We start from the raw sequence: 19,262 nt of genomic DNA, 5'->3' as shown, positions 1-19,262 counted from the left end.
TTATTTATTTATTTAATATCGTCTTCGATTATTCGCATAGACTGAACTTACAAACTAAGTATAATTACTAATCCTATGTTTAAAAACTTGTTTCATCAAATTTAAAACCGAATTCGTCACAGACAGCATTGTACAGACGAATACACGAGTCAAGCGGATTATTGTAGTCGTAATTTGTTCTGTGTTAACTGCTACGACTGCTACCAAAGATGAGTTCCGAAAACGATGGGAAGGAGTATACAGCAGAAGTTCAGGGCAGTCAATACAACCATGCATTATGTCAAAACTCAACATTCGCTGCATTGTAGCGCACCTCTATTGAAGTCGTCTCAGAGTAAACCATAAGAACTTTTTCTGCGCCTTACGATCGACAAAGCATGGACTACGTAATAGGGGGGCCAAACAGGGACCACATACTCCAGAATACCACGAACCAACGAGCAGTAAAAAGTCTTCAAAGCATGGATATCGGTGAACTCGTACTGAGCTCTGAGCTGAGAATCAATCATGACACTGAGATCACAGATTGACGATGTTCATTGCAATATTGACGATTCCATCCAGTGTTGATGAAGCATGAGACTATTGAAGCGACCGAAGGAAATGAGCCTGCATTTCTTGTCGTTGACCAGCATTCCATTATCGCCACACCATTCGAGCAGTGTATTAATGCTGCGATGTTGAAACAGCGGGATCTGAATGAGTTGACCAAGACGTATGCACTGCGATCGCGGAGATATACGGAGAATACCCAATCCGTTATCGAATTTGGCAAACGCCGGAATTTTACCGTTTTTCACGAAATCCCAAAAGCGCGATGGATCCTGTTTAACGCTGGCTTGGATCCTCGATAAGTAGTTCGCATAGCTGATTGATAACAATGTATTGTACTGTGTTTCAACTGCACGAAGATACACTCGGTCGTTCTCGGATTTTTAAACGAAGAAACGGCGGCGCGTCTTCCTGAGGACATCACGAAGATGTCCTAGTTCGGCGGTCCATACATACTCCCCAATACGTATGTATCATTTGTATAATACACTAGCTGACCTGGCAAACTTCGTCCCGCCCAAAATTTGTTTTTTGTTATTAATACTTTCAAACATTCACGTTTTCTTACTAAGCGCAAGTTCATAAGTCCAATAGCAGAACTGTTCATTGATTGATCTTTTGATCGACCCCGTTGAATTTACCTTTTACTATAAAATTCCTAGTACTTCTACCAAAACTCATCATTATATTATCAGATTATTTTCAGACACAATTCTCGTTCAAGATTTTTCAACCACTTGCAAATAACATGTTTCTCCGTTACATGGAATAAATGTTTGATACAGAAAATATCATAGAATAAAGACAGACCCCTCCCATCTCCTCCCCTTGAGAGGAGGGAGGAGTGTCTATTCACCATAGAAACGTTTCGTGCCCCCTAAAATCTTCACATGCCAAATTTGGCTCCATTTGCTTGATTAATTTTCGAGTTATGCAGAAATTTGTCTTTCGTTTGTATGGCAGCTCCCCCTTGGAGAGGGGGTGGAGTGTCTAACCACCGTGAAAACATTTATTGCGCCCTAAAACCTCAACATGCCAAACTTGGTTTCGTTTGCTTGAATAATTCTCGAGTAAAGGGTGTGTCACATCAAATTGCATCACGGAAAAAACACTATAGAAATTTAATTTTTAGGAGTTATATCTTCAGCTTCCGCTTATAATCAGATAAGAGTGTATAGATTACGTTGGCCATGCTTCACTGTCAATTTTTCGTAAATTTGGAAAAATGTCGTCGAACGAAAAATAGCGTCGTGAATTAATCCTGTGCACTCATTTCGAGAATCCGGAGTTGTCACATCGGGACATCGGTAAGATGCTGGGAATCGTCCAATCCACGGTCAGCAGAGTACTAAAACGATACTTCGAGAACCTAACCATCGACCGGAAGGTGAAGAACGACAAAAATGGATGCTCCGTCAGTGAAAAAGATCACAAGCGCATAGTTAAGCAGTTTAGACGTGATCCGAGAAGTTCGGTCCGGGATGTCGCCAATAAGCTGAATTTGTCAAGTTCATTCATCCAGCGGACCAAGCAGCGGGAGCCAAAAAAAAAAGTACATGGTGTGGCAAGCGATCTGCTCTTGCGGAAAGCGGAGCGCCCCCTTCGTGATGACCGGCACGGTAAACGGGCAGGTTTACCTTAAGGAGTGCCTACAGAAGCGCTTACTACCACTATTGAAGCAGCACGAGGGCCCGACCATCTTCTGGCCGGATCTCGCTTTGTGCCACTATTCAAAGGACGTGTTGGAGTGGTACGAAGCCAACAGGGTCACCTTCGTGCCAAAGGAAATGAACCCGCCCAACGCGCCGGAGCTTCGCCCAATAGAGAAATATTGGGCGATTATGAAGCAGGCCCTCCGGAAGAACCCAAAAGTTGTCAAATCGGAGGCGGACTTCAAGAGAAAATGGATTTCTGTTCAAAAAAACTACAACCTGACGTTGTACAGAACCTTATGGACGGGGTAAAGAGGAAGGTGCGAGCACACGGGCTTGGGCTCGAAGTATGAATAAAAAAATGCCAAAAGTTGTTTAATAGTTTTTATTTTACTGTCTAAAATTTTCAAAAGGATCGGTCTACTGGGCGAATTTCTACAGCGTTTTTTCCGTGATGCAGTTTGATGTGACACACCCTTTAATGCAGAAATTTGTGTTTCATTTGTATGGCGAGACCGGCGATTTTAATAAGACGGTGAGCTTTGTGTTTTCTTACGACTCCGAGTTTCGTGTGTGATCAAACAATAATAATGGTTATAAAGCTACTCTTATAAACGAATAAATAGTTCCTATATGTACAAAATTTTTCTCGAGCTCTCAAATATCTCTTAAAAATCGAAAAAACTAAGTGGTATTATAGTTATGAAACGATGTGCATGACCTCACGGAATGTGAGCCTGTTCTTCTTCCCTCCAACAAGTGCACATTTTCGGATTTAATTATAACAAGGATGAAACTAGTTACGTTCGGCAGTTCCCTGACAACAACAAACCGAGAACCACAAAATCAGTCTTCGTGAAGTCAAACACAGCATGCAAAAGAGTTGACCAACTGAAATTAGTTTTCGAAACACTAAGCTCTATCGACGCATCAACGGAGTGAAACGACCGGGAATGGATCCTTTGGATCTTTGGAAGGAAATAGGGGAAAGGATGAACTGGGAAAAAAAACTTTTATTAAAACGATTTTAATAAGCCCACATTGCCATGTCACTTTCAGACACTGGACTGACGAGTTGGCGGAAGATTGAAATAGTAGTGTCGAAACATTAGGTATTCCTGTGTACAGTCAGTGGCTGGTGGCGAACTGGAACTAATAGAGGCATACCGGGCAGTTTCTAAATAGTGGACGAGAAGAAAGTTTTCGGAATAGTTTATCTTTTCACTCCGACGGAATGCTCTGAGGAAATAACCGAGTTATGGAGATTAGTCTGTTGGTTTCTGCACGAGAAAAGTGACTTTATCGTGATGGTGTGTTCGTTGACGGATTACGAACATATCCGTTCTGGCCGAGTCCAGCGGAAGCTGGAATATGGTCGAGTTTACATGAATATTTGGAGTGAAGTGGTATTTTTTTAGGGATGGTTCTGAAAATTAACTCATTCTAGCTCGGGATAATAATAGAGCGAAGCCAAAATCTTTTCATTAGCACCCCTAATTAATGAGAGCGGTAGTCTATCATTCCTCGTGAATACGGAGCGAGTGGTTTAGCAGACACCGCTCGAGGGAAAACCCTTACCCCCATTCGCACCTCATTTGGGATTACATCATTTGAATAACAATTAGTAACGAGCGAATTATACAGTACCCACCAGACGTGGACCTGACGGAGACAGACATTGAAAAATTACATCCTGCCGGTGGTGATAGCCACCGGGGTCTCGAGCTCTCTTTCTCGGACAAAGGTTTCCAGCCGGAAATCCTGCGCTGATTGTGCTGCTGGTTTCCGGCTACCGGCCGTATTCATCCCGCCAACTGCTGCGGATGTGGCGCCAATTTTAATTACCACTTGGACTGATTCTGACCGGTTGCCTGGCGTAGCTGGAGAAGATTTAGAATGAAATATAGAATCGACTTACGTTTTGGAATTCTGGCGCGTTATCGTTCTCGTCCAGGACAATGATTGTGATTGGTACGTTCACGACGTTGTCGTTCTCCGAGTCGATGCCGGCTGAGCTGACACGATCCTTGATAATCACCGAGAAGGACAATGTATCCTGAGCCTGAAACAAGAAAGAGAATAATTTAGATAGGAACGGATATGCTGTTCGATTGAAAACCGCGCAGTTGATGAATATGGATCGACGGAAAGATAATTTGATTGTCACTAAAGATGCCAATCTAAGTTGTCAAAGTTGGGTGGAGGGGGGTGGTGGATGTTGAGGTGAACTTTCGAATAAATACAGTTCACTTGTTGAATTCTCGCTAACGACTGACGTTTATCTCTCGCAGATTCTTTGTTCACAATCCTTAATACCTGTTATGTTTGTCTAGGTATTCTTATCTTACCTTCTTTGGCTAAAGGGATGTTGTGAGACGGTTCCACCATAAAACACGCCTAACCATGTTTGCGGATTTGCCACTCATGTGACTGAATCCTAAAGAAACAATATCGAGGCGATGATGATCATTCGCACCACAACATCAACTCATAAGAACCCCCTGATGGCGCAAACTAAACCATTTATGAATAAACTTTGATTCTCTTGTTGACGTAGGACTACGTCTTTTGGGAATGTACTCACATTAGGATTCCTTAATCCCTGAACGGCTCAAATTATTCAAAATTGGAAGCAATCCCATTTTTTCATTCATTTGGCATGAATAATCTTTTCTCAATCTTTTGCATTTCAATTGCTCTCCGGAAGGCGCTGATATACACGTGATACACGAAACAAATGCAGCGCACGTGGCAATGAAAGAGGAAAGAGGAAATATTATGCGATTTGAGCACCGCCAGTTTTTGATAGATTGCAAAGCCATTTGCATCAATCGATAGGATTCATTTCTATTTCGAACCTATTGTAATAAAGAAAATTATACATTCTTTGAAACTAACTATTGAATCATTGAAAATTACTTTGAGAGATACGCAGATTATGATTATATATGTGCAGGTGGCTTTGGAGGTAATTATACCTGTAGTGGAGACCCTCGAGGTCTTACCTATTTGCAATGTTGTAGAATATATTGAATGAAATGCAAGAATTTACAGTAGAATAGAATCATCAGAAATTGTTTGAGGATATATTGAATGAGAAACAAATATATATTATCTATCAAGGATTTCACTGAATGTCGTAAATGTGTTGTTACCAATGGTATTCCATTTCAAAGAAAAAAGCAGAAAGTTAAAGAAAAATCCATTATCCTTAGCTTTACAGTAGTCAATTATTAAAAAAAATTGTTAGTCATAGCATTAGCAACAATTTACATGTTGTTTGGCCATTCCATGCCAAACCGATATAGTGGATTTTAGATTTTCGTTAGTGGAGGCAATCTGGCGTAGTGTAACATCCGTACCCCTCACGTTAAAGACCACGAGTTCAATTCTCACTCCCGAAATGGAAGTAAAGTGACAAGTCAGCCAAAAGTGTTGATAGTCATTGTAATACAGAAAAAAAAAAGATTTTCGTTGAAATTGGTAGTCTAGTTTCGAAAAATATTAGACCCGTATTTTTGACGTGGGAACTATTCAATATAGGGATCTATTTCAAAGTTTGAAAAAAATAAAAGATTTTGAACGTTTGAACTATTTCCGTTTTGGGGTAGTCCAAAAAATATTTTTTTTCGCATTTTTCCTTAAACCGACTTTTTTTTCAAAAAATTTTAACTTTTGAACTACAGGGCCGATAAAGATAATCGATATATCAAATCAAATATAGCTAATCTTTTTGGAAAAAATATTACGCTTGCCGAAGATTCGGATTTTGTTTTCGTAATTATTGATTGCATTTGTTTTTTGTTGTTTTCATGTTCGTACTGATGATGATGATGTTTTTTTATTGTTAAATTTGTATTGTTTGTTTGAAAGTTTGAGCTTCGCGCGCGTTTGGTGGGCCTGGACGAATGTTAATAATGAACACTGGCAGAAAACTGACACATGATGAAATTTTTATATAGGGTCTGGAGTGGAAACTGGAATTGGGATAGCTCATTCGGAATTGTCTTAAACTATCTTTCATCAGATGGTTATATCGATTATTTCTGATTGTAGCAGACCTCTTTAATGTTCTAAGTAGAAACTGTTAGATATTGGGTTCAATTCCCAATCAGTCAAGGATCTTCCCGCGTCGGAAATTTTCTTGACATGCCGTAGAAAAAACATTGGGCCTCAAGTTGAGACTATGACTATGTCAATGTCAATATGGATAGGAACATTATTTGTTTTTTCGCAGTTTGTGCCTATTTTTACTGTTCTATTAATAGATATTTATGCCTGCAACAGATCCAGTTCGCTTTGTTTTTTTTTATAATACTGGTCTCTTGATATTTTTAAACTTAATTATTATCTATAATATGAATCGTCTTGCTCAAACCTTTGTAGGGGTATGAGGTGGGCCATCATCATCATCATCATCAATTTGGCTTCAATTTTATATGTCAACTAGCTGACCCGGCAAACTTCGCCCCGCCCAACATTTATTTTTCGTTATCATATTCACGTTTTCTTACTAAGCGCACGTTCATGGGTCCAATCGCAGAACTGTTCATTGATTGAAAAAAAATTACCTTTAAAATTACCTTTTACTATAAAATTTCTTGACCAGAACTCGTCATTATAATATCAGATTATTTTCAGACACAATTCTGGTTCAAGATTTTTCAACCACTTGCAAATAACATGTTTCTCCGTTACATGGAATAAATGTTTGATACAAAAAATATGATAGAATAAAGACAGCCCTCAATCGGACAATTCCTCTCTCGAGTTTTGCTGTTATCAACACATTCGGCGATCCATTTTTATTTATATAGATAGAAGATGATATAGAAGTGCGTTTTATCACATTAAATTCCATTTCCATTTTCGAACGAAGATCAATTTCGTTGACGCAAACATCAAATAGACTAAAAAAGCTTGTCAATATATAATTGTAGAACATATACGAATGAAATTTTCCGAATTTTCCCATTTTCCTTCATAGTTTTCCGAAAATTTTCAATTGTCATGTTTGATTGGAATATGCTTGGTTGAAATATGTGTATTATTTGTAAGGGACCCCCTCTCCATTCCAGATTAGGGAGGGGTGTCATCGTAGAAAAATGCCTAATCACCGTAGAAACATTTATTGCCTCCTAAAACCTCCATATACCAAGTTTGGTTGAATAGTTCTTGAGTTATGCAGAAATTTGTGTTTCATTCTTATTACAGCCCTCCCCTTAGAGAGGGGGGAGGAGTGTCTAACTTCCATAAACATATTTATTGCTTCCTGAAACCTCCACATGCCAAATTTGGTTTGGTTTGCTTGATTAATTCTCGAGTAATTCAGAGATTTGTGTTTCATTCGTATGGCAGCCCCCCTCAGAGAGAGTGGAGGGGTCTCAAACTATCATAAGATCCTTCACCGGCCCCGAAAACTCCTACATACCAATTTTCATGTCGATTGGTTCAGTAGTCTCCGAGTCCATAAGAATCAGACAGACTGACAGACAGAAATCCATTTATATATATATATATATATATATATATATATATATATATATATATATATATATATATATATATATATATATATAGATTATCTGAATCACGGGAATTATCACGGGTCTAATATGTTGCGGTAAAGAACAAACTTTTCACGAAAATCTGACAACCGTGGAATGGCTGTATACCGCCATTTTGTTGAGGCAGCCATTTTGAATTTTTCATAAATAACTGTGTTTTACTAATCAAGGTCTTTCTTTTGATACCCATATTGATGGGGTTCCGAGAAATTATGTCGTCCGCCATTATTTTAGTGGCCACCATATTGGATTTTTAAGATCATGGGATACGCAGTTTTATAATGACAGCAGAGATAAAGCTTTATTCTTAATTTCAGATCAATCGGTCAATAGGACGGGGATGAAATTTGGATTAATGTGGAACAGCGCTACAGACAAACAAACCTGTTACAAACACACAAACAGGTCATGCTAAAAAAACCTAAAAAAATATGCTTAACTCTGACCTTCTTCAAACGAATTGTCATTTGTTATGAGCGCCGTCATTATTGCGTAAAAATGGCTGTTACGAATTTTTTTTTCAATAATTCTCAATTGATGAGAGGTGTCAAATCCAAGGTACGATCATTCATGGCAAGCTTATAAGTACGCACAAAACGTGTTTAACTAAAAAAAATTAACAACCTATTCGCGTTTTCTATTTCTGAATGCTTAAGACTATTTCTCGATGAACACCGTAGTACAAGAATTGAGTCGATAATCTATGGTCTAAAAAATTAGTTGTTGCAGCCTTTAACATTTCAAACCTCTAATAATTCGTTCATTGTTTTGTAAGAATAATTTTATCTATTTATTTTAGATTCATATAAATTTGATATATGGTCTAGATCTGAAAGAATAATAGTAAGCATCAATTCTGAAATTTCACGTATCTAACGGCACTCTTTATACACGAAATTACGATAATCAAAAACATTTATCTCATGACAAATTTCGATGATTGAACGTCTACTTCATGCAAATTTCCGCCTATTCAAATATCCAGAAAAGTATTTTCCTTCTGATGGTAGAACACTTCAAGAGCCCGGTCTTCTTTCTACTTTCTCCCGAAGAACAAGATAAGCACTCCCCGCACAAAAGGTAAACATCCATCATAACATATTTAACGTTGAACATAACTCTCCACCTCGGAAGTACAACAATCAACTTAAACAGGCGCCAAACGAGCGCTGCAACGAGGTTTGGGCTGTGTAAGACACTTCGAAGAAGACTTAAACATTCGCGGTTTCGTCTGTTGATGTTCGCGAACGCAAATCAGTACCAGAGAGCATATACACACACCCACATAAAAAGACACAAGAAAGAACATAATTCATTAGACTGGCGGCAAGTGGAAATTATGATACACGCTTAGAGCCTAATTAATATTTAAATAGCTCGCTGCTCGTTCAGCTCGCGATTCCTCACGTGGAATCTACAGAACACGGTTTGGTGCGGTGGGTGCAGATGACTGTGACTTGGGAAGCATAAAATGTGTTTAGGAAGTTGCTCGTTTCCATGGCTCGGTGCGCGTCTTTCGAGCGAGAGTGCCGGAGTCATGGTGGGGGGGATGTTATTTAGCAAACAAAATTGCAATGTTTTATTTTTCTTCGTTTGCTTGTCGAGCAGCACAGATATAATGAATTGGTTTATTTGCACACAATAGGGCATTTGTTTTCTTAGCAGGAAATGTATTCCGATGGTAAACCTTGCCGAGAATCTCGGTGTTGCTCTGCTGGGATTTGAATGAACACCAAGCTGCTCCATAAAGATTGTGCGAAGAAATTACAAAACACTTGCTGTCACCATGGAATTGCTCTCGGAAGCGAACATTGGCTAGCGGTTCGATGTTTGTTCAATTAAAATGCTTACGAGGCACAGACACCAGAAAATGCATCCTACATGATGAATGTATTGATCGTTGCTCACACGCTAACCGTGTTACGGCTTAACCGTGTTATATATCGCAGGAGACGCCCCGAAAAAGCACATCCAAAGCGTGAATTGAAAGCTAAATTTGAAACGTGCTGGAGCTTTTTTTTATCTTCCACTCAAACGCAAGCCACACAAGAGCTCAAACGCAGCCGGAAAAGGGAGAATACAATTTCACCTAGTTCTATTTCGTTGTTCGATGTCGGTGTCTGTTGTTGTTGGAGCTGTCAAGCAAAAAAAAAATGAACAACGTGCTGTCGGTAATTTCAACCCTTCGGGTTTGATAGGATTAGACGTGGTGGCTGCTGATTGTCGGCTCGATGATGTTTGCTTTCGCTAACTTTTTGTGATCACTCTTCAGACTCAGATCGAAATGAAAATGTTTTTACTGCAACCAGGCAGCGGGAGCAGCTAGTGGAAAGTGAAATTTCGCCATCCCAAGGTACACACAACACAACACATGCGACTTTGAGATCCCGGTGAGACATCGATGTCGTGTCAGGTGCAGATCTTTCATTAGCTTGTTTGTCTATTGTCCAGTAGCGTGAATATAATTCTTCCAAATAGATGGAAGGGTCTGAGCCTAGAGGCACGCATCGAATCTTGATTTAGGGCTTTGAGGAGATTTTGTAACTGTTCAGAAACCCGTAAGTTTAACTTAATTTAATTTAGAAAAAAAAACCATTTGTTATATTAGGCTGTCAAAAAAGTCCTGCGGTATTTCCGCGAGGTGTCGTTGTAAGCGCGTAGTTCTAGTTGTATTCATTGTATCGAGTTATACTATAGCTTGTTGGAAAGGTATTTTATATAATATAGTCCTTGACAGTGTTTTGTTTGGTTAAGTCGTTCGTGAGTTATAGTGTCGCAAATATGGAGCAAAATAAAGAGAAAATATAAATATAAGACATATTTTACAGTACTACTATGACAAAGGCAAAAATGCATCTCAAGCTGCCAATAAAATTTGTGCAGTTTATGGACCCGATACAGACCGGCATAGTAGCAGCCGTAGCATCGGACAAGAGCTGGGGATAAGTCATCAAACCGTTATTAACCATTTGAAGAAGCTTGGATTCACAAAGAAGCTCGATGTATGGGTGCCACACACGTTGACGCAAAAAAACATCTTTGACCGTATCGACGCATGTGAATCGCTGCTGAATCGCAACAAAATCGACCCGTTTCTGAAGCGGATGGTGACTGGCGATGAAAAGTGGGTCACTTACGACAACGTGAAGCGCAAACGGTCGTGGTCGAAGCCCGCTGAAGCGGCTCAAACGGTGGCCAAGCCCTCATTAACGGCCAGGAAGGTTCTGCTGTGTGTTTGGTGGGATTGTCAAGGAATAATCTATTATGAGCTGCTTCCCTATGGCCAAACGCTCAATTCGGACCTGTACTGCCAACAACTGGACCGCTTGAAGGTAGCACTCATGAAGAAGAGGCCATCTTTGATAAACAGAGGCCGCATTGTCTTCCATCAGGACAACTCCAGGCCACACACTTCTTTGGTGACGCGCCAGAAGCTCCGGGAGCTCGGATGGAAGGTTCTTTTGCATCCGCCGTATAGTCCGGACCTTGCACCAAGTGACTACTACCTGTTTTTGTCCATGGCGAACGAGCTAGGTAGTCAGAAGTAAGCCACAAAAGAGGCCTGTGAAAATTGGCTATCCGAGTTTTTTGCCAATAAGGAAGCGAGCTTCTATAATAGGGGTATTATGAAGTTGGAATCTCGTTGGGAACAAGTCATCGAACAAAACGGCGCATATTTGACTTAAAACTCTCGCGGTTGGGGTCTGCCATACAAATGAAACACAAATTTCTGCATTACTCGAGGATTAATCATGCAAATGAAACCAAATTAGACAAATGGAGGTTTTAAGGTGCAATAAATGTTTCTATGGTAATTAGACTCGCCACCCCCTCTCTAAGGGGGGGTTGCCATAAAAACGAAACACAAACTTCTGCATAACTCGAGAACTATTCAAGCACAATTTGAGATGTGAGGGTTTTTGGGTATGAGAAATGTTTCTATGATGGTATGACACCCCTCCCTCCTCTGGAATGGAGAAGGAGTCCCATAGAAATGTTACACATATTTCAACCAAAAAAAGTCCAACCAAACATGACAATTGAAAATTTTCGGATAACTCTGAAAGAAAAAGGGTGAATTTGGAAAATTAAAATCCCATATGTTCTGCAATTACATAGTGACAAGTGCTGTTAGTCCATTTGATGTTTGCGCTAGCGAAATTGATCTTTTTTCGAAACTGGACATTGATTTCAATGTGAAACGCACTCCTATATCTTCTTTTATCTATACCAATAAAGTATCGCCGAATGTGTTGATAAGAGCAGAACTCGAGCAAGGAATTGTCCGATAAGGGCTGTCTTAATTCTATCATATTTTATGTATAAATAATGTATTCTATGTAACGGAGAAACATGTTATTTGCAAGTGGTTGAAAAATCTTGAACGAGAATTGTGTCTGAAAATAATTTGATTATAATGATGAGTTTTGTTAGAAATACTAGGAATGTTATAGTAAAAGGTAAATTCAACGGGGTCGAATAGAAGATCAATCAATGAACAGTTCTGCGATTGGACCCATGAACTTGCTCATAGTAAGAAAACGTGAATGTTTGAAGATATTGATAACAAAAAACAAATTTTGGGCGGGACGAAGTTTGCCGGGTCATCTAGTAACTACATATAAACATATGACATATCTATCTATATAAATAAAAGAGGAAGGCAGGCCAACTCTGTTAGTAAGCGGAAATCCCGAAGAAGGGATGGTCCGATTTTAGCCTTCTTTATTTTGTTGTATTCGTCTCTTTCCGAAGATGAATCGGAAAATTTCCGGATTTTTTTTTGTGGATGGTCGGAAAATTCGGAAAATTGAATTCTAATATGTTCGAAAATTATATCATAATAAGCGGTGTTAGTCCATTCGATGTTTGCGCTTACGAAATTGATCTTTGTTCGAAGGTGGAAATGGATTTTCAGGCGAAATAACGCATATATGTGTTATCCATATAAATAAAAATGGAATGTGTTGCTAATCGCAAAATCCCAAGAAGGAAAGGACCGCTTTGAGTCGTCTTCATTTTGTTGTATTTTTTGTATTCTGCCCATAGAACAATATTATGATGAAAAAAAGTTTAGAAATTTGATTTCGCCGAGCAGCTAGTCAAATATAGAAAAGTTCTTTTTCATTCATGATTTTCATCTTGAAAATGTGTTCATTCCACCTGAATATACATCACAGCCACATCGTGATAGAAAGATTAATGTCGTCGATACGAATTTACCTTCTCGCTCCAAACACAAATATCTCCGCTCCGTACTGAGCACCCACTATGTCTGACAATATAAATGAGGGGCTCAAAATGAAACATCAGTTGAATGGTAGGCCATCTTGGGTATCTATTCGCGATGAATTGACTCCGTTTGGCTCTGAGCTTCTCAAAAAATTAAAATTTTGATGTGTGAATTGCCATCAAATAACTCCAAAGAAAAATCTTATGCTTAGCATTAGAAAGAACTACTACAAGGTTAAATATTTCATAGAATGAATTTGTCTTGTCTTGTCTAGGTGAATCATTTTTGTTTTTTTTTTCTTAAAATGATGATGGTCCCACCTCTTTCCCCTACATAGGTTTGAGCTGGACGAGTTATCTTGTGGATAATTATATGGAGGAGTTTCTTTGTAATATCAAATCAACCAGTAAGCTAGTTAAAAACAAAAAACGGTCCGGTTGTACCACTGGCATAGATTGTTTATCAAAAGAACAAGTAAGGGCATTATCTAAACGCTAAATATTCCATGGCATGTCAAGAGAATTTCCAATCCGGGAAGACACTTGACCGATCGGGAATCGAAACCAATGCCTATATCAGCATTAGCCATGAATTTACAAGGGATTTCCCGCTTTACTAGATTCCCGAGAACGATCTACTAATGCGATCGCTTTCGAGTCCAGACAGCTGAGCAACCCCGAGCCTAATTCTAGCCGACACTTCAGGCCCAGTAACTCTCCCAAGGCATGTCAAGAGAATTTCCGATCTTCGTGTCTGATTATCCTTATATCCTTATATTCTCCTTTTCCTTTTTCTTCGCGAGAAATCAAATCCCTTCTTATTAACAATAGAATAAGGTGAACTGTAAAAACATTTTAGATATAAGATAGGCTTAAGAATTGAGTGTAATGAATGTGAGTGTGAATGTGAGAGTGAACATTGTCAACATATCCTTTTATCCCTTCCTTTTCCTGAAGAAAATATGTCACCCTTCTAAACTCGAGTAGACCGCGAGTAATCGGTTTTCTACACCATTAACATTAGAATTAAGGAAAAATGTTTATATATACTTGTAACAATACAGTCAGGAGTTTGGCTCCTTTAAACTTATGTAACTGAGCCTGTAAAAATAAACGATTTAATAAAAAAAAAAAAAAAAGAGAATTTCCAACCCGGGAAGACCCTTGACCGATCAGGAATTGAACCTAATACCTATGTCAGTACCAGCCTTGAATTTACAAAGGAAATCCCGCTTTACTGGATACCCGACAACGATCTGTTAATCGTTTTCGAGACCAGACAGCTGAGCAAACCTAAGCCTAATTCCAGCCGACACTTCAGGCCCTTCATTCAACCTGGGGTATAATCGCGTCAATCTGAATCTGCAATGAGATCTGCCACAACACAGAAAGATCTCGTCAATCATCTGTAAAAAAGAAAAATTTACAAGAATTCCGGTTGAGCTATCCCTAGCTTGTTCGCAATTTCCACTTTCAATCCCTTAGAATATGATTTTCTTAAAAACAGAACCATTTTTTTAGCCAATGCTCAATGTTAAGCTTCTCTATGCCGTTTTACGGGCACGATGCTCAAACTGTTGTAGACTACTCGAAATGTATAAAAAAAAATAAATAAATTAAAAACGAGTACAAACAAATAAAATACCACCATCATCATAGTCTAATGATAAAAAAGACAAAAGCACAAAAAAAAATTAATCCGTTATAGCTTCGTCATCTTACATACTAACATTGATTACACACCAGGTCAAAAATTTAAATCATGCTTCAAAAACTCTTTACAAATACTACGAAACATTCGAAGGCTTGTTGCTGTCTTTGCCTCATTGGGTAAGGTATTATACAGTCGATATCCCTTATAAAAAATTGAATTTTGGGTACACGACATTCGGAAGTTCATGGTTCTGAGGTCGCTTGCTTGTCTTGTATTATATCGATGCATGTCTCTTCCATACATTATAGTGTTTCGTAGGTAATTCGGCGTCATATTATTAGTCATTTTGTATATAAACGTGAGCGTGCAATATTTAATACGCTGACTGACTGACATCCATTGTAGGCATTCTAGCATGAATCTCCGCGGAGTTCGTCGATCACATCTCAATATCAGGCGCATAGCCTTGTTTTGCAACATTTGCATTCTTTGCATCTGTCTCTTATTTGCAAGAAATAGTACAGATGCACAATAATCAAAATGTGGAGCGATCAGCGCTTTGTAGATCGTTATTTTGCTTTCAAAAGTCAAGAAACGATTTATTCTACAAAGCACTCCATATTTTTGAGCTGCCTTCTTTATAGTATAATTAATGTTCTCTTCAAAAAGCAGCGTTTCGTCTAGAATAACGCCAAGATATTTGATTGATGATACTCTTTCTACGGGTTACCCATCTATACTTATACTTAGATTGCCTCTATCAAGACTGCGTGTCGACACTACCATGTATTTCATTTTACTTATATTTAATTTCAATTTTTTCCATTTTAACCAGTCATCTAAGTTTTGTAGTTCAAGATTCATTTTTCTGTAACAGTCTTGCAATGTATCTGCCACAACAAATATCGCTGTGTCGTCAGCGAACAAATTCACGTCGCTGTCATTTAACACCTGTTTGATGTCATTGATATAAAGCAAGAAAAGTAACGGCCCCAGAACACTTCCTTGAGGCACACCCAGATTCACTGATCCCGCCGATGATTTACTGTCCCTATAAATAGTGATTTGTGTTCGCCCGCTTAAGTAGCTTTCAAACCACGTCAATACAGGTCCAGTTACATCATAACTGGAAAGTAGTTTTATCAATTTACACCGGTCTACTGTCTCGAAGGCCCTTTTCAAATCAATAAATACCGTCAAAATAACTTTCTTCTCCTCTATAGCCTGTTTCCATTTTAGAAGCAACAAATTAAGAGCCGTTTCACAAGAGTGTTTTTTCCTAAATCCAGACTGTTCATCTACCAGTATTTCATTTTCCGTTATATGTTCCAGAAGTTGATCTTTGACAACGATTTCTAGGATTTTTTCGTACATTGGTAATATATTAACTGGTCTACGGTCTTCTGGTTTGGTTGATTTCCGATTTTTTGGAATCGGTATGACAACGGATTTCTTCCAACTATGTGGGCATTAGCCTCGAATCATCGACTCATTTACTATATATAGTAGATTCTCTTTGATTAAATCAAATGCATCTACTAATACCGTTTTATTGATATCGTCAACACCCGCACAGTTTCTTAAATCCATCACAACCTTCCTCAGTGTTTCCATACTGATGGTTCTAAAGCATCTCCATTGTGAAGACAAACTAGGAGAAGCAAGATTTAGTCGATTTGTAGGAGGCACAATACCATTGTGGATTTCCTCCACACTTGACGTGAAAAATTTGTTCAATTTTTCAGCTGTTATGAAATTACATTCTGTATTACCGTCAAATTCAATGTCGATATCTTCTGTTCACATATTCTAGGAGAGGTGAACATATATTTCGTTCATACTCAGCGATTAATTCGCATAGAAATTACTTTGATGTTTGAGGGCAAAGTGGTCATAGGTGCATAACGATTTACAATGTTCTGTTTACTAAAGCTAATATATCTCATCACATTCTGCTCTTCAAGAGGTTCTTTTTGTGGCATTGACCCTGGAAAAATATGCCACTCCAACTAAATCAAGCCTCGTTATGCGGAACGTTATGTGTTTCTTACAATGTTTTTGTATGCATGAGAAAATTTGAATTGAGACTCTAGGTGAATAGACTAAGATTATTTCATACATGTACCTACTATATCGAATCTGATATGAACAAATTAGGACGAAAAAAACGCTTAAATCTATCCTATTTAGCTTGATATGTGCGAGTGACCACTTTACCGCCAAGCAAAAAAAAGATTTTTCACCTTTTTTTTCTAATGATGAAAAATGTACTATTTTGAATTTTCATAGTAAAAGCTGTATTCTATCTTGAACAACAATGAGTTAAACTATAATATTCTGAGAAAAGCGGGAATTGTAGCGGTATGTGGACACTGGAAATGGACATATTCCTTAGGGGTGACCACTATGCCCCCACTTCCCCTACATGCCAAAATACACCAATCATTAGCAATTCTTCAAATTCAACGCTCATTACACCGCCCCTAGATGTGGCTTTTTTGACGTAGGACTACGTCTTTCATTAAGGGTGCTAAATCAGAAAACAGGTCACGTTTTCGTGAAATAAAGTTAACGTTAATAACTATTTTTGCTGCGAACGGATTTTGACGATTTGCATACCAATCGAATCGGACATTCTCTAAGATTTATTTAATATGCTCTATATTACAATACCATAGTCCCAAGTGGTGCAACATCGCAACATCGTAATGACTGAGAATAAATTGTATTTCTTTCGCGATTCACGGAAGATGGCTATAGGTGCGACACCACTCAGCAACACTAAACAACAAGAAGCCCAACACTTGATACTTGCAAATATTGCTATTTTTGTAGTTTTTATGGGTTGCCAAAGATATATTGAGGTGGTTATGGAATGTGGAATAACGGTGGGTGCTGGTGGAACAAATATTCAATCGCATATGACCGAGTGTGTGTGTGTATGTGTGTCAAATGCGAAAAAGGGTAGAATGAGTGCAATGAATACTTGCAATGAATACATGTTTTGCATTTATGAATAATATCCAAAATGATAAACAAGCAAATTAAATAAAACGAATGCATAGTCCTACGTCCTGAGCGGTCATGTCTTGGATACAAACCTGTCAAATTTTTTCGGACCTATGAAGAGGTCCTTGTAGGCAAAATCTTCGCACGTATAAGGAGAAAAGCGTTTCCTCAGCGACATATCATCAAATATATTTATATCGTCAATATCAATATCTTCAAATATAATCATTTTCATCGCAGAATGAAGAAGAATAAAAGCGCAGATCTCGTAAGCGTACTTCGGAACTGAAGTGAGTGTATATAATGTGATTCGATTGATTGCTTCGCGAAATTCCATTATTATAATTGATCATACATACCGAAACGTTTGGTATAAGTGTAAGTGTAACACTATCTGGTATCTTCTATCATGATATGCACCATCCAATGATCATCATGCTTCTGCCACCATCACTCGAATGTCCCTCAGGTGAAATGAAAAAAATAATACTCCACAATAAAACTGAACGATCAGGACCACCAAATTATGATCAAAGAGCATACTAATGAAATTTTTCAAACTTGTGCGAAATCAATGCGAAACAAAATAGCCTAACATAATCCTACCTCAAATGTGCGGTCGTGTCTCAAACGTAGCCTGTAACCTGTAACCTATTCAGAGAGTACTGTCTATTTCCATTGACCTAAATCAATCATTAAGAAGGGAACCCGGTCTGGAAGATCGAAAAAATAGAATTTATTTTTTTGCATTTTTGGAAAGCTTATGCCCTCAGAAATGTTGTCCCAAAAGGGTTTTTTCGATATTTGATTATGTTGGAAAGTTACTACGAGGTCACCTCAAGCGATATAGTATTGGTATACAAATTTTTGAACGCGTTTTTCTCGAAACCATGTTTTTTCAGCTGATGGTATCGATATCTCAGAATCTACTCGACCGATCTGACTGAAATTTTCATCAGCATGTAAAAATGAATTATCTAAAGCGTTACATAGCCGATTTTTGTATTTAATTTTTTCGATTTTTTATGAGCTTTCAAATAGCGATTTTTCATGAAAAATAGATCATTTTGAAGTAAAACCCCTATGTAACGCCTTAGGTATAGTCCTAAAGTTTCAAAATAAATTTTTAAAATCATTATTCGTGCACGAAATAAATGCGAATTACATCTTCAAATATACCTTAAACAATAACCAAAATACTTAAACACTTCACTTTATTCCTAACATCCGAAAGAAAATCACGAAAATTCATTATTTTTCGACCTTCCAGACAGGGGTCCCTCTTAAGAGCATTTTCAAATTGTAGAGTTCTCTCAAATTTTTACCGAAAAAGCTCAGAGGTTCAGATGAAAATCATAACAGCAAATCCAGAAAAAAAACTGCATATCTAATGTGCTTACCATCGGTATATTAACTTGTCTAGAAATGAGGTAAGCCAAAGCGTAAGCTTCTTTGTGAATACAGTATTTAACATAAGGTAAACTTTCGCATGATTTCATTTAGAACGAAACAAGTTACGCAGCGCATAGGAACAAAAAGAAAATGCAAATTAGGTCACTCCAGAACTGAATGAAATGTACAGTGGAGGCATGCTTC

The 19,262-nt window shown here is 38.2% G+C and overlaps 1 protein-coding gene across 11 annotated transcripts in view; it reads right to left on the bottom strand.

Annotated features, from left to right (window-relative positions):
- Nucleotides 1-19,262, bottom strand: part of LOC129766800 (cadherin-87A) — a 722,345-nt gene that overhangs the window by 92,117 nt on the left and 610,966 nt on the right. For all 11 annotated transcript variants that reach the window (XM_055767405.1, XM_055767415.1, XM_055767419.1 and 8 more), the window contains one exon: nucleotides 4,123-4,266. In XM_055767405.1, the coding sequence (XP_055623380.1) occupies nucleotides 4,123-4,266 (144 nt within the window). The remainder of the gene's footprint in view (nucleotides 1-4,122; nucleotides 4,267-19,262) is intronic.

The sequence above is a fragment of the Toxorhynchites rutilus genome, chromosome 1, assembly GCF_029784135.1.
Source record: "Toxorhynchites rutilus septentrionalis strain SRP chromosome 1, ASM2978413v1, whole genome shotgun sequence".
NCBI classification, from domain to species: domain Eukaryota; kingdom Metazoa; phylum Arthropoda; class Insecta; order Diptera; family Culicidae; genus Toxorhynchites; species Toxorhynchites rutilus.
The sequence above is the reverse complement of the archived record's forward strand: the minus strand, read 5'-3'. Positions and strand labels throughout refer to the sequence as shown.